At 41.8% G+C, this 16,960-nt stretch overlaps 1 protein-coding gene across 1 annotated transcript in view; it reads right to left on the reverse strand.

Moving 5' to 3' along the window:
* Nucleotides 1–1,639: 1,639 nt before the first annotated feature.
* The window catches only part of Mrps31 (mitochondrial ribosomal protein S31), a 21,426-nt gene continuing 6,105 nt past the window's right edge, over nt 1,640–16,960 (reverse strand). The window contains exons 3-7 of the mRNA XM_055593472.1: nt 12,877–13,035; nt 11,391–11,534; nt 7,312–7,385; nt 3,156–3,299; nt 1,640–1,940 (exon numbers count right to left, since the gene is read on the reverse strand). Coding sequence (XP_055449447.1) covers nt 1,711–1,940; nt 3,156–3,299; nt 7,312–7,385; nt 11,391–11,534; nt 12,877–13,035 — 751 coding nt within the window. The 3' untranslated portion in view covers nt 1,640–1,710. The remainder of the gene's footprint in view (nt 1,941–3,155; nt 3,300–7,311; nt 7,386–11,390; nt 11,535–12,876; nt 13,036–16,960) is intronic.

Genomic DNA, 16,960 nt, shown 5'->3' on the forward strand with positions numbered 1-16,960 from the left:
TCCCTCACCCTCCTGACCTGAGACTCCTCCATCAGCCCCCTCCCCTTTCTGGATGACCAGTCCAGACTTTTCAGACACGGTCAAGGCTGGTCCTGAGCATTTTATCCGAGGCTGTGGGTGTTAGATCAAAATCGATGGATTTTGATCGATCACAAAGTCACGGGAGTAAAAGAAAGCCCAGCCCAGCCTCCACAGAAGCAGGATTGTTCCTTTAATTGGAGTGACTGAGGGACATTTGTCTCCCTATGGAAGTGGAGGCTGCGCACATTACAGCTCAAGGGCGTTAGGGTTTTACAGGGCAGAAAAGCAGAACTTTGGGGAGAGACGATTCCTTCTTCAGTCAGCTGCCACCTTATCAAAAACTTCCAGCATCCTGCCAGCCCATGGGTGTTAACCATCAAGTCAACTTTCTCGTCTGGAGTGTCTCAGCTCGCCCGAGGCCTTTAGAGCACTAAGCCTTCATTCCAGACCCTGAGGACAGATAAAAAGAATCGGTGACTTTTCTCATTGATGGCTTCCTGCTGGAGGGACTAGGAGGCTAGACTCTGTCCCCAGGATCTGAGAAGGCATGGGTCAGGTTGACTTTGTGTAGAAGGATCTTAACTTGATTGTCTGTAGTTAATTGTGATTGCCATCACGAGGTCCTGGAGCAGCTTTCTGAAAGCACTTAGATAGGGGCCCATACTGAGTTAGATAAGACCACGGATTAAGGGCCCAGTCGAGGACTAGTGAATGGAGTTCTGAGTCCAGCCTTGTCTACAGAGTTCCAGAGTAGCCAGGGCTACACAGAGAAGCCCTATTTCAAAAAAACAGAAAACAAAGCAACCAAACAAAAGAATCTGTTGTTCTGGTTAGCCAGGGCTGAAGAATGCACTGGATTAACGAGGTACCAGAACCACTAAAGTGACACCTCTGCTTTGCTGGGAATATGGATTCGGGTCAGCTGTCTGTTTCCTGAATTCTACTGTGCTGGAGCCTTGGTCCATAATGTAGGAGGGATGGATCCTTAACAAGGGGCTTGTACCCACCAGAGGCCAGCACTGTTTGGGCTCAGTGAATTATAAAGAGAAGAAGGACTTGAAGGTGGGAGGCCAATGTGCTGGGAGGGTCCGGAAGCAGTTGGGAGAGAGGGTCGGGTAGATATGGTCAAGACACACTGTACAAAACTGTCAAATGATAAAGATCTCAGTGAAAATGAAGAAGTGGGGCTTGGTAGGAAGGACTCGAGTCCCTGGAGCTGGCCTCAGAAGGGGCGTGAGGCTTCACATCAGCTTGTTTAAGGTGTGATCTCTTCCTTCCACATGTTCCCTTGCATTTGTGACAAAGCCGTACCAAAGTTTCTATTATGCTGTAGTAAATGGTTTTTGTTTTTTTTTTTTTCCCTTGTAACATTAGCCTGGTATTTTGGTATAGTTAAAATGGACTAACTGCACAAGGATTTTGATGTTATCAGCTTTACAGCTAACAATTATATACCTCAAAGAAGCATAGTCACCTAATGAGAAAAGTTAGGGAGAATTCTCTTAATGTATCACTAATTCTCAGAGATACACAAGAATATCTGTATATTTGTAATATTTCAGGTTAAAAGTAATTTAACAGTTTTATTAGTCAAATCAGGCACAATATCAGCACAGGAAAAATTTAATAAAATTTTTATTTGGCTATAATATACATCTTCAACAGCTTAAATAAAGAATTTTCATGACATTAAGTGAATGCTATGTTATTTTCTTTGAGAATATTCCTTTTTTCATTAAAATAATTTCTAAACCATTCTATATGCTCGACTTTCTGCTTAACACTCAGATAGGGGTTTTTCGAAAGGCCACAGGTCACCAGCTCCATGAAGTTGCGAATTGGTCCTTGCTTGGGGAAACCCTCCAGGTACTTATCCAAAAATATATGATCATGGAATTCTGCACCGTCATCATCAAAACCTGGGAAATAAAATACAGTAGTATAATTGTGAACGTAAGGTCTACATCGTACGACTAACATGAATGAGGTATCGCAACGTAAAAGCATCACTGCAATGAGACGTAGCTGGTGTGAGCACCAGTTTCTCCACACTCGGCCTGAGGCCTCAGGAGCACCCGCCCAGGGATGAAGCAGCAGCAACTGGGATACTGCAAGTCTTCCACTACAGAAGCCACTGCTGCTTCTGTAGTGCTTCTGTCAATCTTGTTGACAGCTGAGGAAACTACTAAGTATATAATGTATTTTTAAAACTAAAATAAGACAGAATCAGAAACAAGATGTTCAAGTGGTCCAAGAGAAGAAAAGACTAATGATAAATACTAAAACAAGGGGCCCAGTTATACTCTAACAATTCAGTCAACTTTTCATTTCTGTTTTATTTTTCAGACAGGCTCTCACTTAACCACCAGCCTGGTCTTCACCTTCTGACACTCCTGTGTCCATATCCACATATCTGGCAACACTTACTTTAAATGTAAATGATCCAAATGCAGGCCGTGTTATGTATTGGTACAGTGTATATAAAAATACGATCTAAGTGTGGGGGAATGGCTTGCTACACAAGTCTGATGGCTGGAGGTGATCCTCAGAATCCATGTAAAAAAGCCAGATGCCAATAGGGCAAAGCTCTAGAACCCCAGTGTGGCCCCTCCTGGGAAATGAGAGGACAGACAGGAGAATTGCTGGAATCCTCTGGGTCAGCTAGCTTGACAAACAGAATTAAACAAAACAGAACCTGTCTCAAAACACGGTAAAAGTTGAAGATGGACACCCAAGGTAGTCTTCAAACTTTTGTGTGTGAGCCCTGTAGCTGAGGATGACTATGAACTTCTGGTTCTACTGCCTCCACCTCCCAAATGTAGGATTAACCCATTTGCTATAATGCCCAGTTTACGAGGTCCTAGGGCCTTAGCCCCATGTGTACTAGGCACACACTTTACATCCTGGTCCCTAGGACACATTGTGACATATAATTTTCCTCCTCCATTTTTATTATCAAATATCTAGAATTGAATTAAATCCTAACCATCTTAAAAACAACAATTTAAAACAATACTGCCAGATTTCTCAGATACCATGGTGTTCTGAGATTCACATCTGCACCTGTCTCTACTTGGAAATGGAACAGCTTCCCAAATAATCTCCGGCTGACACGCTTCTGAGGTTACACTTACCTGCTTCATTGTTAATGGGGAACTCCCACAGTTTCCCCTCTTTCGTCCACTGTATCATCTCCTCAAATGCATTCCCAAAGGGCTGTTCATTCAGTGTGGCTAGCTGCTTAGCAAACTCTATCTCCCAGAGAGAAAGTGATGCTTCTATGTAATTAAAAGAAAAGTTTTTAAGTATAGGGAAATGTAAATGTCCTTTTAAAATGTAATTATTAGCTTAGTGGGTTAAGGCATTGGTCACTAAGCCTGACTACCCAAGTGTGACTCCCAGGGTCACATATAATAGACCCCGGAGTAAACAAACTCCTGAAAGGTCCCTTCTCGCCTCCACACTCAAACCCATGCTCACGTATACAGACACAAACACAAACTGAGTAAGAATGTAATGAAAAGTAATTTCAAAATTCATTATTTTGAAATTGATACATAGTATCAGACCTTGATATTCAGAATTAGTTTATAATGAAAGGTTACCAGGAGTTAAAAACGCAACAAAAATGAAAGTTACAGGCTATAAGAATAATATGGCAAACCTTAGCTTCTACAAACACTATGCCAGTTTACTATTGCACCTCTATTGGAAAAGAAAAAGAATTTGCATTTTATAGACGGTTTTATAAGTTCTATGTTTTGGGCTTGATTTGTTTTTTTGAGACAGAGCTTCTCTCTGTGAAACTGTAGGTCTTGCCTTAGTTTAATGAGGGAATTACTAATGTGCCAGGCTGCATGTGCGTAATATATATGATTTTCAAAGTCCCAGTCTGTTAAAATTAGTCACTTGTGATGACAATGGTGGCACACAGCTGTAATCCTTGCACTTCAGAGCTTGAGTCGGGGAAACCAGGCGTCTAAGGTCATCCTCGCTTGAAGCTGAGGCCAAACTGGGACTATATGAAATTCTGTCAAAACCATTTCTCTAAAAAAATTTTTTAAGGAAAAAATTTAGTAATAATAATGGCAAAGATGGTCTTGGTGGTGAAGGTTTGTGATCACAGCACTAAAGAGGCAGAGGTGTGGAGTCTCTGCAAACACCAGGGCCAGCAGAGTGTCAAGAGGGCAAGGTAAGAAGAAGTCTGGTCCAAGAGAGCCTGGTTCAGAGAGCCTGGCTAAACATAATTTAGTTCAGGCATATTTAACGAAAGCACAACCTAGAAAAAAGTGTCCTGGTGAGAATTAACTCAATCCTGTGCATACAATAAGGCTTAAGACATGACTAAACTGAAACTCTTTGTAAAGCACATGTGACATTTTTTGTAAAGACTGGCTCAGATTGACTACATCAGACGTCTCCTCCTAAGATAGGTTCTACAGACTGGCTGAGAAAGACAAGCTCTGGAAAGGGTCTGGGGAGGAGCTGGCATGGTCTAGCCACACGGATAGCACAATCATGAGCAGGCTTTTAACCACCTCTGCTTCTAATCTTCTGTGCAGAAAGAGGTTGTGCATCCTTCGCTTAGATGAGGCAGCCCATCGGGTTTAACATTCCTGGTTTCCCTCGTGCTTATGTGTAAGCACAAAAACCTCTGAAGGAGGCAAGAAGATCAGAGTTCAAGGACATTCTTGACTACAGAGGACCAGAGCTATAGGAAACCCAATCAAGAGAAATAAAAGAAAAAATACTAATGGATACTGAGCATTTAGTCTGTGAAAAAAAAATTAAAGCACATTAATATATTTAATCTTTACCATCAACCTCACGAGTAAGGTAATACCATGGCAGCTGTGTACCGCCATTTCACATGGTAATATAAAATGGTAGAGGCACTTTGGCAAAAGAATTTGCGTCAATTAAAAAGTTAAAAACAAGACTACCCTCTACAGGAACTCTCCAGCTACCGACCCACATGGAGTGGAGACAGAGGCAGAGTAACTGCAGTCCCTTTCCCAGTAAGCCTTCATTTCCTCACTCATTTGGTTGTGTGCCAGGAATTGGCACCTCCCCCTGGCCCCTCCATCTTTTGGGACTGTGTTGCTTGCCAGGGATTACCATATCCTCCCGGCCTCTCCCACTGTTTGAGCCTCACTAGAGTCCAGGCTGGTTCTCCCTTAGTTAGGGTTTCTATTGCTGTGCTAAAGCAGCATGACTAGAAGCTGCTGGGGAGGAAAGGGGAATTCCATTTTATAGATTGTAACCTAACCTCCAGCAAGTGAGGGCAGGAATGGAGGCAGGGATTGATGCAGGGGCCAGAGAGGAACATTGCTGACTGACTCATTCCTCTTGGTTTGCTCAGCCTATTTTTTATACACCCTAGGACTACCTGACCAGGAATGACACAGTGGGCTAGACCCTAAAAGGCCCCACAGCTTGCTCACAGGTCAATGTAGAGGTATTTTCTCAGTGGACACGCCTCTTTCCAAATTGCTTTAGATTATTGTCAGGTTGACAAACACTAACCAGGACAGGTCCCCATCAGGGACCCTCCAGACCACCTGTGTTCCCCAAATCAGCTCCTCTCCATTCTGACAGCCCTAACCCCAAACCATCTAACCATTACCAAAAACCATCTAACCATTACCAAAAACCATCTAACCATTACCGAAAACCATCTAACCATTATCAAAAACCATCTAACCATTACCAGTAGATGCCACCGTGGGTAAAGGACTGAAAGAAGTATTTCAAGCAGATGAACTAAGAAAAAGCAGGCACAACTATTCTAATATTTGACAAAATACAACTTAAAACCACAACTTGTCAGAACAGAAAAGGAGAGACTTGTCATATTCATTAAAGAAAAAAAGAACTGCCAGGAGGTTAATATAATCTTAAGCATATACTCACCAAACACAAGTGCACCCAGTTTCATAAAAGAAACACTGTTGGTTAGGTCTAAAACCACAGACTGATCCCATACAGTGATGGCGTGTGGCTTCAACACTCTACTCTTACCAATAGGCTGGTCATCCAGAAAAAAACTGAACAGAGAAACTCTGCAGTTCAGTGACATCATAAATCAAATGGGTCTACAAGATACCTACTGAATACCTAAAGAATATCCATTCCTCTTAACACCAAATTTCTTCAAAATACATCATGCTTTTGTCTTAATATATATTAGAACACAAAACAAATCTCAAAAAGTATAGAAAACTTAAAATTCCATCCTGTATTTGATCTGAACATAATGGGATAAAAGCTGTATAATCGCAGAAATTACATAAACAGATGAAAACTAAACAACATGCTACTGAATGATAATCTAGTCAGGAAGAAATCAAAACGGAAATTTAAATACTTCTAGAATTGAGCAACAATGAAAGCACACATACTAAAATATCTGACATACTAAAGCTAGTCCCAAGAGATACAGAACCAACTACCTATATTAAAAAAAAATAATAATAATAAAATAAAATAAAAAAAATAAAAAGAACCTTTGAAGCCAGGAGAGATGGCACACACCTGTCATCCCAGCACTCAGGGAGGCAGAGGTGGGTGGAGCTCTGTGAGTTTGAGGCCAGCCTGGTCTACAAAGCGAGTTTAGGACAGCCAAGGCTACTCAGAGAAACCCTGATTCAAAACAAAACAAAACAAAACAACCTTTGAGGTCTCAAATAAACAACTTAATGATGCACCTGAAGGCATTGAAAAACAGTAGCAACACCCCAAAAATAGATGGAAAAAGATCAAAATCAAAGCTGATATTAATATTTCAGAAATGAACAACAACAACAACAAAAAACAATATAAAGAATCAATGAAATGAAGAGTTGTTTTTTTTCAGAAGACTGACAAGCAGCCAAATTAATCAAAAGGAAAACAGAGTATTCAATTTAATACTCTATGTGTGCTCTCTCTATTCTGGGCTGTGAGCTACTCAAAAGCAGGATAAACAGATTAGCTATCTTTACATAACAGCAGAGAGTTATACTGCAGATGGTGGGTGAAGAATACTTCCTAACCAAAGCAGTAGCCAATCCAAAGCTCTGGATTATTCACCTGGAGTAGTGATCTCCTAGGATCCCACAGAAGGCAATATTTTAAGAGGGACGCATAACCCAAATTAGCAGTTTTCTTTCACAAGCAAGATGTAGGTCAATGACAGAAAGAAACACTGAAAAGCAAATACCCAACTGTTCTATAACCAACACACCACTACCACCTTTGAAAGAGGAATGCTTCTCCACTTGGAGAGGAGCTGTTTTCTTCTTAACAAACCTGGTTCTGCTACTTCATCAGCCGACGCCTCAACGCCAAAAATTGAAAGTCTTTTCCCCTCGAATAAATTTCTCCTAAGATAAAAACATTGTAAAATGCATCTTAGTGAGATGTATTTGTAAAATGCTGACAAAAACTGCTTAAAGAAGAGCATACATGTTAGCCACGGCAGACATTTTAGCTAAATTGCCATGATTTTATGACTCATAAGTAAAAAAAGAACACATGCCCTTGGATTTTTGCCTTACAATACAACAAACCTGCTAAGTTTAATTTTCAAAATACTCAACTGAAAGTTCTAGAAAACTTAGTGTTGTGGAAAACTCTAAAATATGCAAATATAGAAACTGATGAACTAAAGGTTTGTTTTTGCGGACAGAAACTAAAGGTTTGTTGTGGAAAACTCTAAAATATGCAAATATAGAAACTGATGAACTAAAGGTTTGATTTTGCGGACAAAATATAACTATAATTATAACTATAATTATAGTTATAATTAACTATAAATTATAGTGCTAGAAGAAGGCACAGATAAAACACTATTTTTTGTTTTGTTTAGAACTTTCCAAATATTTAGTGAAAAATGTTAGAAAACAATAAAACTATGTTTTTAAAGTCCAAAATGCATATAACAACCAAGAGATATAAAATGCTAAAGAACTTTTAGATTCACATAATAAATGCTATTTATTTATCTATCTATCTATCTATTTATTTATTACAGTTTATTCACTTTGTATCCCCCTCCCTCATCTCCTCCTAGCCCCACCCACCTTCTCTCTCTCATCTCCTCTTCTGCCCTTTCCACTGATAGGGGAGGTCCTCCTCCCCTTCCATCTGACCCTAGTCTATCAGGTCTCATCAGGACTGGCTACACTGTCTTCATCTGTGGCCTGGCAAGGCTGCACCCCTCAGGGGGAGGTGATCAGAGAGCCAGACACTAAGTTCATGTCAGAGACAGCCCCTGTTCCCCTTACTAGACAACCCACTTGGAGAATGAGCAGGTGGTCCAGGTCCTCTCCATGCATGGTCCTTGGTTGGAGTATCAGTCTCTGCAGGACCCCCTTGGCCCAGGTTTTTTGGCTCTGTTGGTCTCCTTGTGGAGTTCCTGTCCCCTCCAGGTCTTTCTATCTCCCTCTTCCCTAAGAAAAACACTTCTATAAAGCAACAATCTGCAATTTAACTCCTGTCATCTATCAGGGAAAACCTGGCACCTTCTGTTACTTCCTTATATTCCCCTTTTGTTACTTTTAACACCCTGAATAGAGAAGCCTCAATGTCCCTTTCTTACTCTTTAAAGTTTGCTTTGAGCTGCTTTTTAAATTTTTTATATTCTAAGCCAGGGCACCTGTGGTGGTTTGAATGGAATGATCCCAGACAGTGGCACTGTCTGGAAAAGTGGTATGGCCTCACTGGACAAAGTACATCACTGGCAGCTGCCTCTGAGAACTGGTAGCCTAGCCCACTTCCAATTCCCTCTCTCTGCTTTGGGCTTGCCACTGAAGATGTGACCCCTCAGCTTCCTGCTCCAGCTTCCATGCCTCTGTCCCATCACGATGGAACTAGAAGCCGAGATAAAACTCTTTAGATGAGTTGTCTTGGCCATGGTATTTTATCACAACAGGAAAACAACCAATACAGTGCACTGTGAACCCCAGACCAGTTTCAAACTGAGGTCCTTTTGCTTCAGACTCCCCAATATTGGGATCACAAACACGTACCACCATGCCTGGCTACTTATAATTTTTTACGTTTATTCACTTACTTATTTTGTATGTGTATGCAAGTGTGCATTGCTCTCGCTCAATCTCTCTCTCATTCTCCCCCATCTGTGTATGTGCTCGCATGTGTGCCACTGCACTGTCCACAGAGCTTGCTACTCCATCCAACATGTTAAGAATACTACATCTTTCAGTGACTCAGACAACTATTGAAAATGAATGTTAACCCCTTAAACTTCCTGTATAAACGCTGGCCAGCTTTTCAGGTTCCCATACAAATCAGTAATGTAACACCCAGAAGAAGCTACGTCAAGTTTCTGAGACCCTGCTTAGAATCTATGGAATGTACATGGCGCTGAGAACCCTCCAACGGTGCATCCTGCAACTGAAGGTACCTTAGTGCACGTCAGTCCACGACAAAAGCCTGCCCTCCCCTTCAACCATCACTTTTTGGACTTAAAGAAAAAAGAACAAGTTTTATGTAACTACATATCTTTCAACTGCAAAATAACCATGTGAAATGACTTAGTGCCTCTAACAGTTTCAAATTAGCAAATTCAGATGACTACAAATGATTTACCACTTTAAGGTAATATGGAGACTTTTATCATGATCATTAAAATCTGTATTTATGTATGTGCATTTTGTGTTTTCTTAGACAGGGTCTTACTATACAGACCAGGCTAGTCTCAAACTCAAGAGCCACTTGCTTTTATACCTCCCAAGTGCTAGGATTATAGGTGTGCAATGGTGTCTGGCCTTACTATTTTTGGGACAGTCTTACTCTAGCCCAGGCTGAAGTGGATTGAGCGTGAAATCCACAGTGGCCTGACACTCATGCTCCTCTGCCTCCGTCTCCTGTGTTGAATTACAGGTGTAAGCCACCATGCCTGGCCTTTTACTGATCTCTGTAAGGTGAAGAGAGGGAACTGTACATCAAAGGACATAGAAATGTCAGGGTTAGAAACATTCAGAATAAAAGAAAATGCTCCTTAAAACTCGCTTGTTCAGAATTTGGCTGGCACCACTTATTCTAATTCAAGAACTACTCTTCACTGGGGACGTGAGTCAAAACTCACTGTGACTCATGGTATTGATAAGGTGGCACTGCTAAAGCCAGGAGCTTCCTCTCCAGGAAATAACACAGTGAGTTCCAGGTCAGCTTGGGCACACGCTTACACCCAGTACTGCAAACTGCATTTGCTGAGGGCACAGAGGCCCGTACTCAGAGAGGCACTAAGAGAACAAAAAATGTTAAGACAGGGGTGTCTCCTCAGTGGAGGACATAAAAATCAAACACCTGAATTCCATCCAGAGAGCTGGAAGTAGATTTTCCTAATGACCTGGTGACATTTTACTCTCTGTGGAGGCAGACCTCACCCAAATTCCCCAGAATGGCTATCTCAGATTCTTCCCTCCTTAGGCAGCTACCTATCCCCAGGGGAGATGTCACATGTACTTTGTGGTCTGCTGACCTCTTTGCTATCGGCCAGAGACCACACTAAAATCTAGGCCTCTTAGCTATAGAACCTACCCTCTTGGTCATGTACTTTGTAAAGGAGTTTCTTTGTAGTCACGCCTTAAGCTTTATTGTGCACCTGGAACTGGACTGATTGTTGCCTGGAAACCTCTTCCCAAACTGTCTTGTGTTTTAAATACGTAACAATGAACCACCTGGTGTTAGACTCCTGGAAGTAATTCTGCACCAGGTTTTCACTCTTCACCCTTTGCAGATTACTGCCTATGGCACCTGCAGAGACTCCCACATGCATTAACATGCATACATATAACATTTTAAGTGATACGTTTCAGAGAAGATAGCTGTGCTGGCTAGTTTTATGTCAACTTGACCCATTCTAGAGTCATTTTGAAGAGGGACCTTAATTGAGAAAATGTTCTAACCAGACAGGCCTATGGGCAAACCTGTAGTGCATTTTTTAACTTGGTGATTGATGTGGGTGGGCCCAGCTCCCTGTGTGTTGTGGCACCCCTAGGCAAATGGTCCTGAGCTGAAATACATAGCAAAGCGCGCACGGCAGGGTGAGCAAGCAGGTAAGCAGCATTCCTCCACAGCCGCTGTTTCAGTTTTTGCCTCTAGGCTCCTGCTTTGAGTTCTTGCCCTGACTTCTCTCAGTGATTCTGTAACCTGGAAGTGTAAGATGAAATAGATCCTTTCCTCTCCAAGTTGCTTTTGGTCCTGACATTTTATCACAGCTATTGCTGTGATACCCTAACTAGGCATCCACAGTGGGAAAGGGTCCATCAGCCCTAACCTGCAGAATAAAGCAAGACTACAATTAGAGCAAACAACAGCAACTACACACAACCACACCCCAGCAGACTACATAGCCCAAATACCTTTGCCTGAAGTTAGTTAGCTTCGCCTGGTCAAGAGAAGAATCGTCTATTCCTTCATCAAACTGAATCTGGTCCCGTGGTTTTGTACGACCTCTCACAGAAGTGGGTTTGGCAATTTTCATATCCGATATTATGTGACTGAAACTGAAATAAAAAGGTCAAGTGCATTAGGAATCCTAGCTGCACTGTAGTAGCAAATTTTTCTTCTCAGGAGATGTAACACTTAAATGTTACTTCACTTTTATGCCCCAATGAGAGCATACAGATTTGTGAGCATATAAAGTCATATGCTTACACTCATATGACATAAACACTAAGATGTACATCTCCAAATTTTTAAATACACTCTTAAAAAAATCTTTATTTGAAAGATGAAAATGTCAGTTACAAAAAATATTAATAAACAGAGAAGCTGATAAGAAAATACAAACAAGTAAATTGTACCTACCACCTACACTGACTATTACATTGAAGTTGAAAATGGGCTGTATTTGCTACTATACAGAATGAGTCATGTGACAGTCTAGGGTCGTGCTTACTCTTTGATCCTCTGGAGATAATGTTCTTTATGTGCCATTGAGAACAGGAGATTCAGTCAGCCCGTACAGTGAAGCACAGTCACGATTTATGACCCCTGGGCAGCAAGCAGTGACATGTGGCATAAATTAACAAGGAGATAACAGGACACACTGATGGGAGCAGAGAAACAACTCAGCAGTTAGGTGCGCTTGCTGCTTTCAAAGGAGACCCGGGTTCTTTAATTCCCAGCACCCACAGGCAACTCAGACCTCCTACAACTCCAGTTCCACAGGTACAATACCTTTTTCTGACTCTGCTGGTTGCTGAGCGCACATGGTGCAGTACACACACGCAGACACACACCATGAAATAGTTTTAAAAAGGAAATGTTGAAATTTTCAGCTCAAACATATGGGAAAGGGGAGGAAACATTTCTGACGTCACACTATGAGCAAACCCAGCAGACTGTTTAATTGAGAAAAAACTAATTTTCTCAAAGAAACTGTATCACTCAATTACTTATTTTTCTTCTTAAAAAGCACTACTGACTTTATTTCTCTTTCACAGCCAAAAATCTTTATAACTTCCTAAAAGAAAGGCTAGGCCATTCAACTATAACAGGAGCTGAAGAGATGGCTCAGCATCTTGCTTAGGTACTTGCTCTTATGAGGCAAGTGTTTTAAATCATATTGTTATGTGGGATATGCATGTGTGTAGGTATGGACACGACACAGGAGGTTTGTGCAGGTCAGCAGACAGCTCAGGGAGTGAGTTTCCTCCTTTGATCTCGAGGGCTTGGAGGTATAAGGCCACAGGGCTTGGCAGTAAGCACCTTTACCTACTGTGTCATCTTGCTGGCCCATGAGGTGGATTTTATATGTAAAACCAATGGGTACTACTTAGTGGCCACATACAAATTGCCCGTTTTGAGATCTAAGCGTCATTGTGTAACATCAGACCCACTGACCTAATTCTGCGCTTCTCTTTATCTTTCTGAGCCCTTATCTCCTCCTCGTGTTGCTGAAGCTGCTTAAGCAACTCAGACTTGGTGGTCTTCTTGTCAAAAGGGAGAGAATCTGCAACAGCAGATGCCGCTGCCACCAACTCAGGACTCAGGAACTCATCTCTAAAAGAAAAAAGAAATAAGGAAGGAAAAACAGAATTGGTTAGTACATCACCAGTTTAGTAAAAAGAAAAACAATATGGGGAGGAAAACTCATTCGAAACAGTATATATTTCTGACAAAAGCAAGAATTCTTGGATAGTCAACACTGTTTTCTGGTGGCTTTGTTGTTTCCTTGTTTGTTTTGAGATAGGGACTCACCAGGCTGGTCTGTAACTCACAACCTCCTACTTCAGCCAGACTAGGATTACATGTCTCCATGATACAAACCACATATATGAAAGGTCCTGCTTTAGACACTGGTAACATACATAAACTTTGAAACAGTAAACTCTTAGTTAATACATACTTGCTGACACATACCCATGGGCAGCCATGCTTGGTACTTCAGAAACTAAGGCAAGAGGACGGGAACCTCAGGGTCAGCCCAGGCTACACAGGGAGATCCTATCTCAGGAGAAAGAATTGAGGGCTAGGGAGATGGTTCAACTAGCGAAGTGCACTTGAGTTTGATCCCCAGAACCCACATGAAAAGTGGGGTGTGGAGCAATGAGTTTACTTAGTATTTGGAAAAGCATTTGCCATACAAGTTTGTTTGATGGCCTGCCTGAGTTGGATCCTCGAGTAAAGAATTTTTTTTTAAAGCAGTTTCTGTAATTAAAAAAAAAAAAAAAAAAAAAAGCAAAGCAAGCCCATATATATCAATATGAACCAATGGCAATCATTCAAGACCAATGCTAGGTCATTAAAAATATTTATCTTTGCCTCTGCTTACATTCTCTTGAGACACTTGTCTCTGGTACCCAGCCACCATTCTGTGAAGACGCCAAAGCAACCTAAAAGCTCATGTTGACATCTCTGCTACCAGCTCAGGTCTCAGAGGATGGCCAGCTTCAATCTATGAGTGTCTGAGGCCAGTGGGTGAACTTCAGAGGATTCCAGAGCCTCCATGGCCTATGTCATGCAGCAGAAACCAGTCTTCTCTGTGCTGCCCAAACTCTCAGAGTATAAAAATGGTTACTTTATGAGAGCATGTTTTAGAGTAATCTATTATACAGCAATGGTAGGCATATTATCACTAATAATATGCTCTGAGATATACAGGGAAGGAGGAAGGGAATGAAGTTCGGTCTTGCATGAAGTAATTGTTACATTGCATCTTGATGCATTACTATGACTAATTTAAATTTGTGGACATTGGACAGAGATGGGATAGAGGGAGGGAGGGAGAGACCAGGTCAGGTTCAGGCCTGTAATCTCAGCAACTCCGGTAGCTGATACAGTAGGACCACAAGTGCTTGCTTTCTTTGGGCTACAAGGCGATTCTCTGGGCAACTCAGTGAGACCCTCTCTCAAAATAAAAAAGTAAAGAAGTGGTTGTTACTGTCCAGTGCCTAAGTGGTTAAATAAGATTATTACAAGAAACTTTTCTTCAAACTCAAAACAAATGCATCCCATTCATAATCTTGCCCACAGCCTCTTCTTGGACCAACATCAGAAGGATACAAGATAGGTCTTTTTTGTTTGTTTGTAGCTTTTCAAGACAGGGTTTCTTTGTGTATACTGGCTGTCCTGGACTCACTTTGTAGACCAGGCTGACCTTGAACTCACAGTGATCCCCTGCCTCTGCCTCCTGAGTGCTGGAATTATAGGCATGCATTACTGCGCCAGCTACAAGACGTCTTTTAATATACCACACCAAGAACACATAGTCTAGTATTTCTAATTCCAGTTCCTTTAAGAGTAGAAAAGTGGTTCAGTATGATGAGCATGCCTACCATTCAGGAGGCAGAGGCAGGAGGCCTCTGTTACAAGTGAGTTTGAGGCCAGTGTAGGCTACATGAGACATTTTCTCAAAAAGCCTCTCAAAATTATTAAAATCAAACTAATTATAATTTATTATTTTTAGTGTAGAAAAGTAGAGGTCACGGAGATGGTTCAGCAAGATAAGTGCTTAATGCACTGGCCTGGTAACCTGAATTTGGTTCTCTGAACCCACTACAAGGCTGATATGACTACATACATCAGCAGCCCCAGAATTCCTAGGGCCAGTGAGAGGAGACAAGAAAACTGACCAAAAGCTCAAAGGTCAGAATACAGAACAGAGGCAGAATAAAGAGGCTGCTACCTCAGAAACACAGTGGAAGGAAAGAACCAACTCCAAAACCAACCGTCCCCTGACCTCCACATTCTTGGGAAGGCACAGCATACCTGCTCTCTTACACACACACACACACACACACAGAGAGAGAGAGAGAGAGAGAGAGAGAGAGAGAGAGACTAAAATATATTTTAAAATAAAATAGAAAAGTAGAGAAAAACCTTTAAAGGACTTATGGAGCAATCTACACGTTCATTCTTGTCTTGTTCATATCTAATTGGAAATCATTTTTTAAAAATTACGTTATTATAAGAATATCCTGGAGAACCTCAAAACAATATAGCTATTGCCACTGCTCTTGGGTGCCCATCAGAACTTGAGGGAAAGACTCTACTACCACACAGCTGGGTCTCAGGACATGGAGAGCTCAAGCAGTACTGACCAGGAAGTTTGCTCTCTGATGACTGACATGCGCAGTACTGAAAGGTGTTGTGTAGACTACTGGGTGGAAAACAATTTTTACCTGTGGACCTGGAGGCTGCAATAATAACCAGCGTGGTACATCAGAGACATAACCAACTGCTCTCTGATTGCACTTACGGCCTGATTCAGGGGAAGAAACTCATGCCTAGTGCCTTAAATCTAGCCAAGGACCCAAAGATGGGGAGTCAGAGGCCCTAAGAGTGAAGCTAGAACTATAATTTTGCTAAATGGACATAATATTAAACTGCCGTCTAAATTTGCATCTCTATACCCAGAGGTCAGTGCAGCAATCACATGTTATCAGAGAGGTTTCTTTATGAAGTAGGAGGAGGTTAACACAGAAACAACGGGCTGACGTGCAGAGAAAGAGCATCTGTGGCGTGAGCAGCCACAAACTCAACATTTCTGTCACCACCCTCCGCCAGGAAAGCTCTGGGCCACTGCAAAGCGGGCAGGGAGACTGTGAAGAGCAGAGGGGGGAAAGCATCAAGCGAAAACAGCATCCTCAGGACAAGACAGGCCCACTGCCCTCCTCAGCTCACAGCAGCATGGACACCTGTGCACAATCAAGGCCGCCAGCACTCCAGCACGGAGGGCTCATGAGCCTCTAAGTGAGAAGCTACTCACAGCTGCTGGCTGCTGGAGGAGGGAGTCACCTCTCTTCAGGTGTCACCCTTGGTACTGACCATGCTCCAGTGGGTGGCCTCACACGCATGAGTACATGGGCAGCACACTGGACTCAGTGGGTTAGAATAAAGAGAGAGAGGACATGAATTTAGGAGGGGATAGAGGAGATATGGATGGAGTTAGGGAGAGCATTGGGAGACAAATATATTGTATGCATATATGAAATTCTCAAAGAATTGATTAAAAATAACACATTAAAATGACCCTATTGAACCTTTCAAAGGGTTTGTCTCATTTTCGTCATTTAAATTGCACATTTAATAATAAGTCATAAAAATACCTAGATTTTTGTTGTTATTTTTACTTGCTGCTGTTTTTGAGATGGTTCCCTATGTAGCCCAGGCTGGCCTAATACTAACAATCCCGTACTCTGCATGGTTCGGTCTGAGTTTGGGATTACAGATATGGGTACCAAAATGTGATTCGTGACAGGTACTTATATACGTATGTGTATTTTAAGCTTTTTGTTATTAATTGTTTTTCTGAGATAAGGTCTCCTATGTAACCCAGGCTGGCCTCAAATTCACAATCCTGTTTCTTGTTCCCAAGTGCTGGGATTAGAGGCATGTGCCACCATACCTGGCTACAGATATCTTCTTGTCACATAAAACACAAACACACACACACACACACACACACACACACACACACACACAC

This window comes from Psammomys obesus, unplaced genomic scaffold (assembly GCF_907164565.1).
Source record: "Psammomys obesus unplaced genomic scaffold, mPsaObe1.curated_primary_1811, whole genome shotgun sequence".
NCBI classification, from domain to species: Eukaryota; Metazoa; Chordata; class Mammalia; order Rodentia; family Muridae; genus Psammomys; species Psammomys obesus.